At 46.4% G+C, this 18,316-nt stretch overlaps 1 protein-coding gene across 1 annotated transcript in view; it reads right to left on the minus strand.

Moving 5' to 3' along the window:
* Positions 1–15,097, minus strand: part of EFCAB8 (EF-hand calcium binding domain 8) — a 57,292-nt gene extending 42,195 nt beyond the window's left edge. The window contains exons 1-4 of the mRNA XM_036322402.1: positions 14,800–15,097; positions 12,001–12,142; positions 5,762–5,880; positions 972–1,075 (exon numbers count right to left, since the gene is read on the minus strand). Coding sequence (XP_036178295.1) covers positions 972–1,075; positions 5,762–5,880; positions 12,001–12,142; positions 14,800–14,865 — 431 coding nt within the window. The 5' untranslated portion in view covers positions 14,866–15,097. The remainder of the gene's footprint in view (positions 1–971; positions 1,076–5,761; positions 5,881–12,000; positions 12,143–14,799) is intronic.
* Positions 15,098–18,316: the final 3,219 nt, after the last annotated feature.

Raw genomic sequence — 18,316 nt, forward strand, 5'->3', positions numbered from 1 at the left:
ATCAAGCAAAGCTTCCAGGTCAAAATTTAAGATTATAAAATCTTTCATCATTCATGTACATGGGCTATTCATCAATTAAATCTTGACCAAAATTTATGTAATGTACCCTTTCATGCTTTTCATTTAAACCATGTTCTCTATTAAACTTCAGGTTGCTGAGGGCAGGGGCTGCCTTCTAGTTTGTGGTGCTCCCCATGGCCTGCTCTGGGGATGGTCCCCCGAGGACAGACCCACCATGGCCCTTCCTGACCAGGCCACACATGCATGTATCACAGGATCTGGCTCCTGGTCCCAGCCACCTGCATCAGGCAGCTGGCGCTCCCACACAAGGTGTGCTCTGGGAAGGGAGCCAGCGGCCCAGCACTCCTCTCTTTTAGGGTGTTTTGAAGGGTAGGGGCTAACAGGCCACAGCACAGAGAGAGGATGAGAAGTTCCAGAGGGCACAGCAGGGGAGGAGCTGCAGGAGCAGCGAGCAGGCAGGGTCAGGCTGAAATCAAGGCAGGGACAGCTGCATGCTCCAGGAGTGACAGAGGGGCCGCCCTCCCCATCCCCCAGGCCTGGGCAGGCAGAAAGAGCAGTTTCCTGCTGTGGCTCTTAATCCCTGTCCCCACTGTGTGAGGCATCTGTGTCCTGTGGATGAAACTGCCAGGTGTGTTCAGCCCGGCCCCAGGAGGAGCCGTGTTGGGGAAGCTAAAGGCTGAGGGGGCAAACAGAACCACTCACTACTTCCATTTGACCTCTCTGAACCTCAATTTCCTCATCTGTAAAATGGGGACAAATCACTTACCTAATGCTCATGCCCACCTACCCAGTTGTGAGGCTGATAGGAGCTAAGGACATCAAGCACCAGGCCAGTGTCAGACCCTGGGTGGCCCCACAGGGTGGCTCAGGGATTTCGGAAGGGCACTAGCGGCACGGCCGGCACAGCCTTGGGCAGAACCGCCCTTTCGGCCCAGGGAGAGGCTCCTTACATGGGGATGATCTTCATGGGCAGGTGGAAGTGCAGGTGGTACTGGCTCTTCCTCATCAACTCCTTTCCCTGGAACTCGTGCATCATATAATCCACACAGTTCGACTGCCTCGAGAAGAAAGACAGGCAGGGAGGGTGTTGGCTCACTGGTCTGAGCACTGGGCTTTGGGAACCCAAGCTCAGCTTCCAGTATTCTCCCCCAACTCTCCCAGCCCCTTCCAAGGGGCTCTGGGAGCCCCACCCCACCCAGGCTGGCAAAGGGAAGCAGCCTAGCAACAGTGCTGCTCTTGCATCTGAATTGGGTGAAGGACTTATTGGCAAGTATTTGTGAAGACAGCATAGCAGCGCGCCTCCCTCCTTAAAGCTTTTTCGTAACGCTAAATCACCAAGTTTCACCTTTTCCATCTCATGGCACACATAAACTAATGACTAAAATTCCGCAGCACACCAAAAATATGTATTTTTTGCCGCTCTGAGAAAAATAATAGGTATAATTTTGATTCATTCACACCAGATGGCTATTGTTGTGTTGCTGTTGTTTGTTTTTTTACAATCCAAGGGTAAAAAGGCAGTGCCCCTGACTAACAGTCAGGTGTTACACAGGCACACTGGTTGAAATTCTTGTGACACACTGGTTGAAATCACTGTGCTATATACATCTTCACATCACTTCCACACCTGGCATCTCATCTGAGTGTTTATTCACCCTACTTTATGGACAATAAGACTGTGCCCAGATAAGTATAGATGAGTTGCCCCAGATCATTAACAGCAAGGGAGGGCCCATAAGCCAGGCCACTAGGGCAACTCTAGACTCTACTGTTCAGCCTCATGAAAATATCGCCAAGGCCAAAACGGGCCCCAGGTGAATCTATGACAAGAAATAGGGAGTTGTTAAGAAATATCATTGAAATATTTGACAAAGGAGGCAAGAACATACAATGGAGTAAAGACAGTCTCTTCAATAAATGGTGTTGGGAAAATTGGACAAATACATGCAAAAAAATGAAACTAGACCACCAACTTACACCATACAAAAAATAAACTCAAAATGGATAAAGGACTTGCCATAACCGGTTTGGCTCAGTGGATAGAGCATCGGCCTGCAGACTGAAAGGTCCTAGGTTCGATTCCGGTCAAGGGCATGTACCTTGGTTGCGGGCACATCCTCAGTGGGAGGTGTGCAGGAGGCAGCTGATCGATGTTTCTAACTCTCTATCTCTCTCTTCCTTCCTCTCTGTAAAAAAATCAATAAAATATATTAAAAAAAAAAAAAAGGACTTAAACGTAAGATGGGAAACCATGAAAATCTTAGAAGAAGCCATAGGCACCAAAATAGCAGACATTTGTTGTAGCAATATCTTTACTGATACAGCTCCTAAGGCAGGGGTGGGGAACATCCGGCCCCTGGGCCGTATAAGGACCGAGAAATAGTTGGTCTGGACCTGCCAAGGCATTAGGGGTGAGTTAATTAAATGTTTGACCAAATACAGCAGGCAAATTTTTAAGTTAATAATTTTGTATGGTCCTCAAATAATGTTATAAATATCCAAATGGCCCTTGACAGAAAAAAGGTTCCCCACCCCTGTCCTAGGGCAATGGAAACTAAGGAGAAAATAAACAAATGGGACTACATCAAAATAAAAAGCTTCTGCACAGCAAAAGAAACCATCAACAAAACAACAAGAAAGCCCACTGCATGGGAGAACATATTTGCCAATGTTATCTCCGATAAGGATTTAATCTCCAAAATATATTGGGAACTCATACAACTTGACAAAAGGAAGTTAAATGATCCAATCAAAAAATGGGCAAAGGACCTAAATAGACACTTTTCAAAAGAGAACATAAGGCCAAGAGACATATGAAAACATGCTCAAAGTCACTAATCATCCGAGAGATGTAAATCAAAACAACAATGAGGTACCAACTCACACCTGTCAGAATAGCTATCATCAACAAATCAACAAACGACAAGTGCTGGTGAGGATGCGGAGAAAAAGGAACACTTGTGCACTGCTGGTGGGCATGCAGACTGGTGCAGCCACTATGGAAGACAGTATGGAGTTTCCCCAAAAAATTAAAAATGGAACTGCCATTTGACCTAGTAATCCCACTTCTAGGAATATATCCAAAGAAAACAGAAACACCAATCAGAAAGGATATATGCATCCCTATGTTCATAGCAGCACAATTTACAATAGCTAAGATTTGGAAACAGCCTAAGTGCCCATCAGTAGATGAGTGGATTAAAAACAAACAAACTGTGGTACATCTACACAGTGGAATACAACGCTGCTATAAAAAGGAAGGCATTCTTACCATTTGCAACAGCATAAATGAAACTGGAGACCATTATGCTAAGCAAAATAAGCCAGTCAGAGAAAGATAAATATCACATGATCACACTCATTTGTGGAATATAAAGAACATCATAAACTGATGAACAAAAATAGATACAGAGACAAAGAAGCATCAAACAGAGTGTCAAACTACAGCGGGAAGGCAGGTGAGGGTGGCGGTGGGGGAGGTAAGAGATCAACCGAAGGACTTGTATACATGCATATAAGTATAACCAATGGACACAGACACTGCAAGGGGGGGGGGGGGTGGCGGGGATGTGGTGAGGGCATGTGCCAGGGGGTAGGAGAGCCGGGGGGGGGGGGGTCAATGGCAGAAAAGGGAGACATATGTACTACTATTTGTAATACTTTAAACAATAAAAATATATATATCATTGTGCTGATAGCAGAGAATGCTGGAAACATGTTTATTACAGAATATTAAGGGAAATGAAAGCCAGAAGAAAATAAAAAGACCCAGAATGTACCCCTAAGCCAAGGGGGGGTATGATAGAGCAGTTAATGGATGGGTTCTTTTTTTTTAATGTGCATTTTTTTAATTGTTTTATTGCTTAAAGTATTACAAAGAGTATTATATATGTCTCCCTTTTTTTTTCTTCCCTTTACCTTCCCCTGGCCTCCCTTACCCCCCCCCCATGTCTTGTGTCCATTGGTTATACTTATATGCATGTATAGAAGTCCTTTGGTTGATCTCTTACCCCATCCCCCAACCCTCCCCGGCCTTCCCGCTGTAGTTTGACAGTCTGTTCGATGTTGCTCTGCCTCTGTATCTATTTTTGTTCATCAGTTTATAATGGTCTTAATTATCCATAAATGAGTGAGATGATGTGGTATTTTTCTTTCATTGACTGGCTTATTTTGCTTAGCATAATGCTCTCCAGTTCCATCCATGCTATTGCAAATGGTAAGAATTCCTTCTTTTTTACAGCAGCATAGTATTCCATCGTGTACATGTACCAGTTTTCTAATCCATTCATCTGCTGATGGGCACTTAGGCTGTTTCAGGATCTTAGCTATGGTAAATTGTGCTGCTATGAACATAGGGGTGCATATATCCTTTCTGATTGGTGTTTCTGTTTTCTTGGGATATATTCCTAAGTGGGATCACTGGGTCAAATGGGAGTTCCATTATTAACTTTTTGAGGAAACTCCATACTGTCTTCCATAGTGGCTGCACCAGTCTGCATGCCCACCAGCAGTGCATGAGTGTTCCTTTTTCTCCACATCCTCACCAGCACTTGTCGTTTGTTGATTTCTTGATGATAGCCAGTCTGACAGGTGTGAGATGGAACCTCATTGTTGTTTTGATTTACATCTCTCGGATGATTAGTGACTTTGAGCATGTTTTCATATGTCTCTTGGCTTTCAATGTCCTCTTTTGAAAAGTATCTATTTAGGTCCTTTGCCCATTTTTTTATTGGATTATTTATCTTCCTTCTGTTAAGTTGTATGAATTCCCTATAAATGTTGGAGATTAAACCCTTATCAGTGATATCATTGGCAAATACGTTCTCCCATGTAGTGGGCTTTCTTGTTGTTTTGTTAATGGTTTCTTTTGCTGTGCAGAAGCTTTTTATTTTGATGTAGTCCCATTTGTTTATTTTCTCTTTAGTTTCCAATGCCCGAGGAGCTGTATCAGTGAAGAAATTGCTTTGGCATATGTCTGAGATTTTGTTGCCTTTGGATTCCTCTAGTTGGATGGGCTCTTGATACAAACTCCCTGGGCCTGAGACAGGTTCACCTGCTAACTAGCTCTGTAACCCTGGGCAAGGTTCTTAACTTCTCTGTGCCTCAGTTTCCCAGCCTGTCAAGTGGAAGTCAACAATAGCACCTACCCCATGGGATTCCTGTGAGTTTTAAGGAAAACAATGCATAAAGTGCTTAGCACAATGCCCACTGTAAATGCTAGTTATCATTGTCATCATCATGACATCAATGACAGACTTTTTTTAAATACTTTTCTGTATTCTGTATTCTTGATGCTGTACAGTATTTGCTTATTGTAGAAGTGTTAGAATCAGAAAAAAACAAAAGCATGAGTAATAACATACTCTAAAACCCTGACATTTTTGGATTTAACAGCCACAGGCTTGCCTGATCTTGAGTGAGCGTAAAGGGCCATGAGATGAGCCGAAAGCGGGACTGGTGAGCTGCTCACTGCTGTGCAGGCAGTTCACCTCAGGCAGAGACCACTGGCATTCGTCATACACTCTCCTGAATCCCAGGAGGGGAATGAGCTGTGATAAGCCCCCAAAGGACTTGAGGACTCTGAGGGTTCCCTCCATCCAGCATGCATCCCAGAATCCACAGGAGGCTTTCTAATGTGACTGCCCCCATCTATACCCTCCATGTGCTTCGCTGACCCGCCAAGCCCTGTGCCCTCCCAGCCTCCCTCTGGCGACCGAGGCAGCAGGGCTGCCCTCCTCACCCAGGTGATTAAGCCAGTGCCGTCTGTGTCCATCTTCAAAAACAGCGCCTCTAGCATATCATCTGACACATTGCTCAGATTATTCCTCATGGCTTTAATGAAAGCCATCTTGTCCAGGGCTTCAAAACAAAGAGGAAAGAATATTGCCTACTTTATCACAACCCACCACTGACCACAGTGTTTTTGGGTGTCTGGGTGCTGAGGGGGGACACAGAGAGGATCATATTTGCCAGGTTATCTGTTGCAATGCCTGTTCAACATTCAATCACCCCACAAATACTGGCTGCACACCTTCCATGCAATAGCACTATGTTGGCCCCACTGCTGCGGGGGGGGGGGGGGGCATGTACTAAAAAAGATCAGGTATCATTACTCAACAAATAAGACTGACCAGGCATCAAGACAAAGAAAACTGAAGAAGAAGGAAAAAAAAAAAAAAACTAAGGGAAAAAAAAGAATTGCAACAATGAGACATGAATTCAAAAATATAGAGGGAGAGGTTAAGTGCATCTTTTAAAGGCAATTAAAACACAAACTTGGCTGGAGGGAAAGATGGGGAGAGGGGAGGAGAGAGAAGGGATGAAATATCTCCTGTGCTGGGTCTTGTGGTTCTAAGTTTCTCTGTCTACAAGTAAGTCGATAACCTCTGTCTAGATTTTTGAAAATAAGCACAGCATTTGTAATGTGCTTCTAAAATCCTCTCCAGCCCTGGCTGCCTGGCTGGTGTGACTCAGCTGGTTGGAGCATCGTCCTCTGCACCAAAAAGTTGTGGGTTTAATTCCCGGTCCAGGCACATACCTGAGCTGTGGGTTGGATCCTGTGTTGGGACATGTACAAAACAACCAATCAATGTTCTCTCAAATCAATGTCTCTCTCCCTCTCTCTCTCTCTCTCTCTCTCCCCCCTCCCTCTCCTTTCCCCTCTCTCTAAAATCAATATGCATAACCTCAGATGAAGATTTTTTTAAAGTAAATAAGTAACAAATAAAACCCCTCCAAGTATTTGGAGTCCTTGCCATGGTCTGAAGGCCGTGCATCATCCTGCTTCTTTCATCCTCACCTCCCACCGGGGTCCCCTGCATTCTCTGGTCCAGCACTGAAGTCCCCCACACTATTTCTAAAACCACTGAGCATACTCCCACCTGAGGGCTTTTGCACTGTCTGGCTCCCCCACCCAGGGAAGCCTTCCTGGAGACTAAGGAGGCCCCCAACCCCCACACCTGGCTCTCCTGTCCTGACATTCCTCATCACCACTCCAGCCCGTGAGCTCTAGGACAGCAGGGCTGAGCCGTGCTCCAGCCACGCTTGGTACAGTTATTGCTGCACTGAGGACAAATGAAAGCTTGGATAAAACATGCCCTGCATAAAGAAGGATCCATTTTATTCATCTGAAGCTGGAGCCAAGAGACTCATGCATTTTGAGTGGCACCTCCCAGTCCTTCTGTGTACAACATGGGCATCAGATGACAGTTCATGAGCAGCAGCCTTCCCCCGGGGACAGAGCTGGAGTCAGCGCGCCTTTAATGAAAACACTCCTCCTGAGAGCGCCCCAGGGATCCCGTCTTTTCACAGTGTTTTGGAAACCGTAGACACTGTTCTCGGCCATATTATTTTAATATACTTCTTCTCACAAACAATCTACCAAATTTTTGAGAAAACAAGAAAGTAGACACAAAGGTATTTTAGAAAGGAAATATACACTGTGGGGGCAGGCAAGACCCTGGCTCATCACCTCTGAAAGGACGCACTCACCATCTCGTCCCAAATGGTTAATTAAAGGCTCTCAAAGCTTAAATGTGACAATAGCACTCCCCTGGGGAGAGGGCACTACTAGGAGCAGGCAGGCAGGAACTTTCGGGGGAGGGGGGCCCCTGACTCCTGCCAGCCCACTCGTGAGCCACCAGTGACCTCTAACCCACCATATCTAACAATGCCCTTGTCTTGGGGCCTCCCGCCTCCCTGGGCAGCTCCGCCTCCTCCGGGCTCTGTTGCCTGCCCTGCCCTGTCACCCTGTGTCTGCCTCGTCTCATCATTGGCCTTTTTGATTTGCCGCTTAAAGCTCTCTTGAGTGACCTCATCTATTCACCCATCTCTCCATCTCAGGAGAGGATTTCTCTCCCATGTCCCTAACTTTATCTCCAAGTCCCCCTGGTCCCTCCAGCTCAGTGTTTTAAATCCAACTTCCCTTTATCACAAAATGTGCTCCCCTTTCCTGTGTTTCCCTCCTTTGCTAGTGGTGTCACTTCCCCCAAGTCACCCAGGCTGAAAACCTGAGGGGGTTTTCAATGTCCTCCCTCCTAAATCCTCATAAGAATCCTATGACCCTAGAATGGAGGCACTGTCTTCCTCCCATCACACGGTAAGGACACAGAGGGGCTGAGCAGTTCAGGGACCTGAGGACACACAGTGGCGCAGCAGGGATTGAAAACGAAGCCTTCCCTCCTCTCTGTCATAATCTCCACTCCCCTCTTACAGCCAAGCCCTCCCATAGCCACCCAGCCTCCTCAAACAGGTCTACATGTGTCACCTCCCCGTCAGGCCCACTGCTGGGGTCCAGGGCCCCTCCTGACTTGAGTCACCTTCCATGACCACCTTCCTCCCTACCTTGCCCCAGGACATTCCTTCTCCCTCTAGCACAGCAGCCCTCCTGCAACTCTCTTCTGCCTTTGCCTTCCTGGAACTGCCCTCCTCCCCATGTCCTGGGAAACTTCTACTCCACCTTCCCAGGCAGGTTTCTAGCCATACACACTTCGATTCCCAAGTGCCTCCCAACACCCCACCCCACCTCCACCCCTTTCTCTTCCTCTCTTTGTAATGACTATTTTTATATACTTCTAAGTATTTTTAAAAATAAATGCTATGTGCCCAGCCGGCGTGGCTCAGTGATTGAGTATTGACTTAAGAACCAGAAGGTCATGGTTCAATTCCTGGTCAGGGCACATGCCCGGGTTGTGAGCTCAATCCCCAGTGTGGGGCGCGCAGGAGGCAGCCAATTGATGATTCTCTCTCATCATAGATGTTTCTCTCTCTCCCTCTCCCTTCCTCTCTGAAATCAATAAAAATATAGTTTTTTAATGCTATATGAAAACTATTTAAGAAAAAAATGTTGTTTCCTAACCTGCCCCTGCCCTCTGGGGGAAATGAGCACGTGCTCACAGACAGCCCCAGATCGCAATCACGGGCCGGCCCCTGCGCTGCCTGGTCCCCTCTTCCTTCACTGACTCTGGCATCTGGGGTGCTACGCAATGGTGTGGGTGCCCAAGAAAGCACAGGCTTCGGTGCCAGAGGCTCCGGGCCACTCCATTTGGGCATGTGAGCGAAGAAAGGCCCAGACTCCTCACAGACAGCCAGGACACTACCGCCAGCTCTGCAGGGCCCTCATGAGAACTGAATACAATCTGACAGGGCTTTACGGCCCGGAGACTGTCCTAACGCTGATTTTTATCATGCCTGGCAAAATGTCTGCTGGGGACCCTGTGCCACTGACATCCACCCAGGAGCGCCTGCACAGAAGGTAAGGGCCACACGGGGTCCGGGCAGGGAGCTGCAGGACTGTCGCTCAGCGCTAATCCCTCAACCCCTGAGCAGCCTGCAGGCTCCCCAGGCACAGGGTGCTGGGGCTGTGGGTACATGGACACTTTCAAAGCCTCCAAAAGATGGGTTAGCACTCCTCTTAAAGAACCACAGACCCAGCTACCTCAAAGACCTCGGTTCAACCAACAGAAAAACTAAGGCTGGGAAGGGAACTTGCAGAACAGCGAGGAGAGCCCTGTCCTCTCCCTGCTCCACCGAGGCAGGCAGAGCTGGTCAGGGTTCCCGTGAAAAGGCATCGAGTCCATGCAGGAATCCATCTGTTTTAAAGACTTTTAAAGGAGGAAAGCTATCCTATTTTCCTTTACCCTATACATCAGCTAAAGGTGAATTTTCCTCTCTTCCATTTAAAACCATGACCAGTTTTTTTAAAAAATGAAGAGCCTCTCAATTACATTGATATGAAAAGATTACCAAGACATAGTAAGTAAAGCCGAAACCGGTTTGGCTCAGTGGATAGAGCGTCGGCCTGCGGACTGAAAGGTCCCGGGTTCGATTCCGGTCAAGGGCATGTACCTTGGTTGCGGGCACATCCCCAATGGGGAGTGTGCGGGAGGCAGCTGATCGATGTTTCTCTCTCATCGATGTTTCTAACTCTCTATCTCCCTCCTTTCCTCTCTGTAAAAACTCAATAAAATATATTAAAAAAAAAAAAAAAAAAAGACATAGTAAGTAGAAAGCAAGAGGGGAAACTTTGGTAAAAATTATTTTTTGAAAAAGCAAGGAACAGGCAATTGTGGGGATCCTTTTATAATGTATACTAATATCAAATCATCACAGTGTACACTTTAAATCTATTATAGTTTTATTTGTCAATTATACCTCAATAAAGCTGAAAAAATAGCAAGTAGAATTATGGGGAGTAGGCTCCCACTGCATATTTTAAAAAGGGGGAAGCAACTATACCCACTTCTGTGCTTGTCCAGCAGAGGGAGACATTTCTCTGTATAACAAAAAGGTACCATGGGAAAGTGCATTTTGAATCTTGAACTGCATGACTATATTACCTACTCAAAAAAAACACAATCAAAATCATGGCCAAAGTTGGCGCTGTCGGGGTCCTCCAAGACACAGGTGGCAACTCCTGGCTGCCAAGCACGAGCAGGAAAGAACTCGAATTAGGAATCATCTCATCTTCAGGTCAGACACAAATGGTCCCTCTCCAGACTCACTTTCCTTATTTGTAAACAAGATTTGTTTTCCTTTCCTGCCCACATTACAGTGTGGCTGTAAAACTCAAAAGAAATTGATGGCTTGAGTAGACAGGGCCCTAGCATTGATGTTCATAGTTCAGGGATATAAATGCCTTTAAGTATTCCTACTATTTAACTTTATGTGTATCATCCCAAGGGTGAAAATCAAGGTGTAGAGAGAAAACATTTGATACAAAAAGGATGTTTTTCACAATGTTATTAAACTCAATAAACCTAAATGTCCAAATGTAAAGGAAGGGATTGGTCAACCAGTAGAACACTTGCATTTATTGGTAATGATGGTTTGGAAGACCACATGGCAGTATGAAAACACCCTTAAAGAGTATCAACATTAAGAGAAAGAGAAGGGTCTGGAATTACATATATAGTACAATTACAGACATGTAAGAACACACATAGCCATATGTGTAAGAGGCCCCATGAGGCCCGCCTCCTAGTGTTCATGTCTCCCTGCAATTCCCTTCCCTTGAGTGTGGTGGGACCTGTGGCTCACTTCTAACCAATATGGCAAAGGTGATGGGATGTACAGGACCACGTGTACATGATTACATTACCATGTGATAAGACTATAGCACCCATCTTGGTGGAGTTTCTATCTCCCTAGCTGGCTTGAGCCTTTAAATCAGCCATGTTGGAGAATCCCACATGGCCAGGAACTATAGGCAGCTTTAGAAGTTGAAGGCAGCTTCCAGCCAAGAAACAGAAGCCCTGAGTCCTGCAGCTGCGAGGAACTGGATTCTGCCAACAACCTGAATGAGCTCAGAAGTGGATCCTTCCCCAGTCAAACCCCAGATGACACCACAACCCCAGCTAACACCTTCATTGCATGGTAGTGAGACCTTGAGCAGAGGATCCAACTAAGCTATGTCTAGACCAGGGGTGGGCAAACTTTTTGACTCGAGGGCCACAATGGGTTCTTAAACTGGACCGGAGGGCCGGAACAAAAGCATGGATGGAGTGTTTGTGTGAACTAATATAAATTCAAAGTAAACATCATTACATAAAAGGGTACAGTCTTTTTTTTTTTTAGTTTTATTCATTTCAAATGGGTCAAATCCGGCCCGCGGGCCATAGTTTGCCCACGGCTGGTCTAGACTCTTAACTCACTGAAAGTGTGAGATAATAAATGTGGTCATTTAAGTCAGTAAGTTTGTGGGAATATTGTTACCCAGCAATAGGTAATAAGCCATACATATAAAATTTTTTGAAAAAATATATACCGAAGTGCTGACAGTAGTTACATTTAGGTATTTGGATTAGGGATTTTTTTTTTCTATATCCCAAGTAGCCTCCAATATGCTTACAATAGTTTTTTAACAATAAAGGAGACACTGGATGCAAAAATGTTTGTCAAACCTGAATACTCCAAACACCACAGGTCCTGGGTCCCTCCCTGTGCAAAAGCCAGGAGACTAAGGCCACAGTGCAGCTTTACCTCCGGTCGAGTTCATGTTGTCCTCAAATATTTTCTTAATCTTGCCCAGGTGTAGCTCTGTAAACGGCTGAGACTCATCTTGTACGGTGGACGTCTGGCTAAAGGTGACGGATGATGACGGGAATCTACCTAGGGTGGGTGACTGGAACAAATATTACTATAAGAACCAGGGACTGAGTCGGCGCCGGTGGGAGCGCGGCCGCGGCGGCGAGGGGCTCCGGGCGGAGGCCGCGGAGAGCTCGGCGTGAGGAGCTCGGCGTGAGGAGCGCGGCGTGCCGGGCGGGGGCGAGGCGGGGCCCGGGAGCGCCGGCGGAGGGAGCAGGAGGCGGCCAAAAAAATATATATATTGAAGAGAAAAAAAAAGAACCAGGGACTAAGAAGGCTGATTTCCTGCCCTGAACATTTTTAAGCACATCTGATGAAAAGAGAGAACCTTGCCCTAGCCGGTTTGGCTCAGTAGATAGAGCCTCAGCCTGTGGACCAAAGGGTCCCAGGTTCAATTCTGGTCAAGGGCACATACCTTGGTTGCAGGCTCCTCTCTGGCCCAGGCCCTGGTTGGGGCTCATACAAGAGGCAACCAATTGATGTGTTTCTCTCACATCGATGTTTCTCTCTGTCTTTCCCTCTCTCTCCCACTCTCCTTAAAAATCAATGGAAAAATATCCTCGGGTCAGGATTAATGAGAGAATGAGAGAGAGAGAGAGAGAGAGAGAGAGCCACCCAGCCTTTGGGAAAGGACAGAGCATGTAGTGTTATGGCATGTTACTAACTGACCACTTTCAGATCTAGGAAGACCAAGAAAGATCTAGCCTGCTTCTCCTGACTTTGGCAAATTCCTCTTTTACAGATTCCCCTACTGAGGCTCGGCGAGTTTAGCAGACGTGCCAAGGTCCCACCTTACACATAACAGGACTCTGATTTATAAGGTGCTCAGTTCAGTAACTGTATTGTTTCAAATCTTCAGTTGTCAGAATTCAAGCCCCCAAGAAATCCAGCTCTATGTTCCCCAGCCAATTTGGTTCTGACTAGCCCAGACAGTTCATTTGCACACGTGGAAGCTCATGTAGTCCTCTCCCTCCATCAGGGACTCACAGCTTCCGCCTCCTCCTCCTCCTCCTCACCTCCCACACCCCCTAAAAGCCTTCCCCACCCCTCCATCTCTCAACAATCAACAATGCTGACTCTCTTTAGCTCCTACTCTGATACTTGGCACAATGCTTCAGGTTAGTAAAGGCTCAGATTCTCAAAGTCTGCCTCCCCCAAAAGACTGCAGGTGTGGGCTCTGACATATAACCACTAAGAGCTGCTCACTGAGACGTGCTGCTTTGGGCTTTTTCGGTCAAGAAAACTTTAGTGGAGGTTGGATTATTCACTCTCCCAACCCCAACCCCACCAACCAAGCAAAATGCTCATCTCCTGTAAACTTTCATCCACACCCTCAATATCTACACACATTTGTTGAGTGTGGACACTCAAGTGAAGAGTGTGGAGACCTGCCTTCACGGGGCCAGGCAGATAAAACTAGCTAATCTCTCACCAGCCATGCAGGCCCGCAGATTAGAAATCTGAGCACCATCTTTGGCTCTTCCCTCTTCCTCCTACGCATTCTTACTGCCCCTCCTATTAGTTCTTACTGCGATCCATCTCCTACATCTAAATCCTCCTCTCATGATATCCCTGCCCCAACCTGAACCCTGGCCTTTTGCTGGAACAAGTACAGTGGCTTCCACTCACTGGGACCAGAATTTGGCTTTCCCTATCAATCCACCTCCCAACACTGGCACCTATCATCTTTCTGGAAGGCAAATCTGATCGGCTCTAACATCTTCCAGGCTGCTCCCGCCACCTCCAACTACTGCGTGTGGCATTCAAAACCCTTTGCGATGCAGCCCTGACCTATCTTTCCAGTTTCACACCGTGGTCCAGGCACAGCAAGGGCTCACCCACATCCCCACACAGCAAGCACGCCGCTTTTACATACACTGTTTCCTCTGTATTACTGACCATCTCGCCCAGAGGTGAACTCCTACCCGTTCTTCACAGTCTGGCTCAAATGGCACCTCCTCCAAGGAGTCACCACTGCCACCTCTGTACTCCTAAACTCTTTGTTCATATCTGCCATGCATGTGTTATACTAGTGCATGTGTCCAAACGTGTAGACAGCATGGGCTAGAATTCTGCTTGGCTCCCTACTTCACAGCAAATTATCTTGGGCATATTACATCGCTTCTATGAGCCACAAGTGTCTTCATCGGCAAAAGAGATCCACAATACCCACTTTGCAGGGTTGTGGTAAAATTTAAACAACATCTGAACACAGGCAAAGGCCCAGCAAACTGAAGTCACACAATAAATGATGGTTCCTGTTATTACTCCTCTCATAGTGAGCAAGGGCATATTTATCTTAATTTAATCTTAATTTAATTTATACTAATTATCTCTATAATTCCCCAGCTCCAAGTTCATAACAGATACTAAATACTTATCTGGCTTGATAGTAATTTGTACAGCCCATCGCACCAGTATCACACTGGGCTGAAGAAAATTAGGTCTAGTCCATGGAGAGGCTGCCATTGGGTGGCCTCAGATTTGCTGCATTTGGCCCATGCAGTGCTTTAAAAAGGAAGAACCGGCCTGCCTTAGCACACACTTCAGTTTCCTATCTGGCTTTGTAAATATCTGAGTTTGCAACCCCTGGTGAGAGACTGATAACCGACACAGACTTTTATTCTATGCCTATGAGTGATGTCTGGGTGGCGCTGGAATACACCCTCCCGTCACCAACTCCGGTTTTCTTACCTCTTCCAGTTGAGGACTCTCTAAGTTCTCGAAAGATTCTGATGTTAACCTAGAATAGGGAATCATAGTCGCCTTAAGTCCAGTCTTTGTAAGGGCCCCGTGGGAGGCTGGCCTAGCAGGGTCACAGGAAGGGGGAAAAGAAGTCAGGGTTAAGGCAGGGGTGGTGGCCCCATGGACACCCCAGCACGCATTTGATGAGCATCCCTTTTCCCAAAGGGCAGTGGTTCTCAACCTTCCTAATGCCGCGATCCTTTAATACAGTTCCTCATGTTGTGGTGACCCCCAATTTCATTGTTACAAATTGAACATAATTAAAGCAGAGTGATTAATCACAAAAACAATATGTAATTATGAGTTTTCCGATGGTCTTAGGCGACCCCGTGAAAGGATCATTCAACCCCCAAAGGGGTCGCGACGCACAGGTTGAGAACTGCTGCCATAGGGGCCTCTCCAGCAGGAAACTTTTCCAAGCTTACACCTGAGTTCCCTTTCCCTGATGGAAAGTTGTCCTTCTGAAGCCCTGGGGCTTCTGAAGTTACTATACTCCTGGCTTACAGCCAGGGGCTTCCTAAAGGGGTCTACCTTTTTACAGACTTAGGAGGCTATGAGGTGACCCAACTACAATTGATTAGGAAAGTAAGGCCCAGGGACAGGCCTGTGTCCAAAGGGTCAAAGACATGCACCAGAGGGGAAGCAGGAGGGCCCAACTGTCCACTTCCTACACCTTCCCCAACACTGCCCTCTGATGCCCTCAGAGACAGGACTTCTTTGGGAGAAGTGACAGAACCCTCCTCACAGTAGCAAAGGGTCCGGGCAGAATGCATAGAGGTCTGTTCCTTGCAGCTCTGCTCTGAGAACATAAATGACATGTTTCCACTGGATCCGTGGCACCTCCATGGAAGATGGGAGCCGGTGAGTTCACCTCTTTAGCAAGTCCCACCAGCAGGAATGGAGAGGGTACTCTAGGATGGCAGGGGAATGGCCAGGAAGGACTCAAGCCCCACACAGTAGAGCAAAGGAGCCAGCTTGGCAAAGGGCTCCTGGGGGAGGGAAGAAGAGGGGAGGAAGAGTGGGAGAGAAGAGAAAAATGGAAGTAGAATGTAGCATTTTAAATTACCTTGCCAGGGAGGCTGAATAGGATGAAGGGCAATTATGAGAGAGAGACAGACAGACAGACAGTGGCCAGCAGAGCCCTAACCTAACAGTGTCTTGGCAGCAGCTCAGATGGAGGGACCAAAGGAGAGAGATGAGCCAGAGGAAAGGAGATCTGGAAGCCAAATCTCAGGGTAACTGAGGGAAATGCCAGAAACATTTCTAGAAAAGGGAGCAAAGAGGGAAAGTAGCCTGATGCTTGTTATGCTGAACTGTCCAATTAGAAATAAAAAAACAAATACCTGGAAATACCACTTGAGGAGTGGCTACATTTAGGAGACAGAAAAAGGAGAAACACAGACAAGACAGGATGAGTCAGCGAGGAGGATGGGATGCTTCAAAGTGGGCCAAGATAAGGAAACGAAAAGGCCCCTGAACATGGCCATTGAAGGTCCCTAGTAAAAAAAAGGCTGCAGAAATGGACTTCTGCACCCACTGCTGTTAACCATATGTGTGCTAGCACAAGCACAGAGACCCCGCCCGGGAAATTACGCTCCATGTGTAATGGCAATTATCTCTGGCAGGTGAGATTACAAAGGACTTCTAAATCTCTATTTTTTTAATTCAGAAAAGGTCCACAGCAATCTTTAAAATTTATTTCAATGGTGGGTGGCGATTTAAATTACTAACCTGTGAAAGACCACTGCACAAGAGTGATTGCTGCAGCACGCTCACAGCGGCAAAAAAGAAAGTGAATGGCTCTCAGAAGAGGGATGTCTGAAAATCAGTACACCTGTGCTCACATCCTCACCCAAGACTCAAGAGGAGGAGCTGCCTCGAAACTGATGCACTAGGAAGCAGGCACCCGCAGACCCTGGAATCAGGTTCAAAGGCATTTGGGTAGAAAATACCAGAACATAGAGCAGTGGGGGAGGGGAGCCTCTGGATGGCCATATCCTCTTGGCCCCATGGGCTCTTTCACAGGTGGAGAGGGATGTGGCAACCCACAGCCTTCTTGTCTGGGTCTAGGAGAGGGGCTGTACCGTCAATATGTTCAAAGTCATGAGTAGAGAGAAAAGCATGAAAGGACACACACTAGGTGTTGACGTGGGTTATAGGGAGTTGGGGGCTGTGGCAAAAGGTGGGCAAAGAATAAAGGAATACAAAAAAGTCTGCACTAACGAAAGGCACATGTATCATCACATTTATATAAAGCAGGAAAGCATGGGTACGTTTGAAGAAAATAAGCACGTTTTGTTTTGCTTTAAAGTCTTGACAATTCGAGTAACATCGCCAACGGGAGAGCAGAAGGCCACGGCATGCCTCCTGGTGTGCCGCACTCAGGGCCCATCACTGACAGCTGGTATTACCGACAAACACGCCTAACCTGAATCAAGTCTGGAGAAATGAGACAAACCGAAACTGCAGGCCATTCTACAAAATAACTGGGTTTTACTCTAAAAATGTCAGTGTCATGAAAAACAAAGAAAGGCTAAGGAACTGTTCCAAATTAAAGGTGACTGAAGAGAGCCAACAACTAAAGGCAATGACCCAAAATGGATCCCAGACTGAGGGAGGGGATGGAAGGGGGGACTCTAAAGGCTAGAGGGGTCAATGCGGATAAAAAGGGGACATATGTAATAGTTTCAACAATAAAATAAAATAAAATAAACCTCTAAGGGCCATTAGGACCATTGGTGACAGCTGGAAGCGAGCTCCACATTCTCAGATATTACTGAATTAACATCCCCTGCTTTTGACTGTTGTGCTGTGGTTATAAGGGAACGTCCCTGCTGTTAGGAAATAATACACTTGAGCATTTCAGGGCAAAGGGGCAGTGTCTAATTTATTCCCAAATGGTTCAACACACACATATAATGACAAAGCAAGCATGGCAAAATGTTCACAATTAGCCACTATGGGCAAAGAGTTCTTTACACCATTCTTACACTATTTAGAAAATGCTAATTATTTCAAAACTAAAAATTTTTTAGAAAAATGTGTTTAATCAGAAGAAAGGGAACTCTATGTTCGTGGACTGAGGCAACCAATGAAAAATATATTGGTGGAGGGCAACAGAGATACCCAAAAGGTAATAAGGAAAAGAACAAGAACCAGAGAGAAGTAGTCCTCTGATACTGGGAAGAAGGAAACTTCAGATATAGAATTAAATTTCTATTTAGAATGGAAAACGAGTAAGATCAGGAAAGCCACACCCATGGGCCTAAACCTATTTCCTAAAGTTAACCAGCTCTGGGGCAGGAGCCAGGAACTGTACAAACCAGGACACAGGAGTGGCGCTTGAACAGCCACTAACACCACACACTAGGGATAGAAGAATAACTGGGTTGCTGAATCATTGGTTTTTAAGAATCTGTAGAGGCAGATGACTTAAGGCCAAAGACAGGTAAAGAGATACTCTCCT

This window comes from Myotis myotis, unplaced genomic scaffold (assembly GCF_014108235.1).
Source record: "Myotis myotis isolate mMyoMyo1 unplaced genomic scaffold, mMyoMyo1.p scaffold_m19_p_9, whole genome shotgun sequence".
In the NCBI taxonomy this organism is placed as follows: domain Eukaryota; kingdom Metazoa; phylum Chordata; class Mammalia; order Chiroptera; family Vespertilionidae; genus Myotis; species Myotis myotis.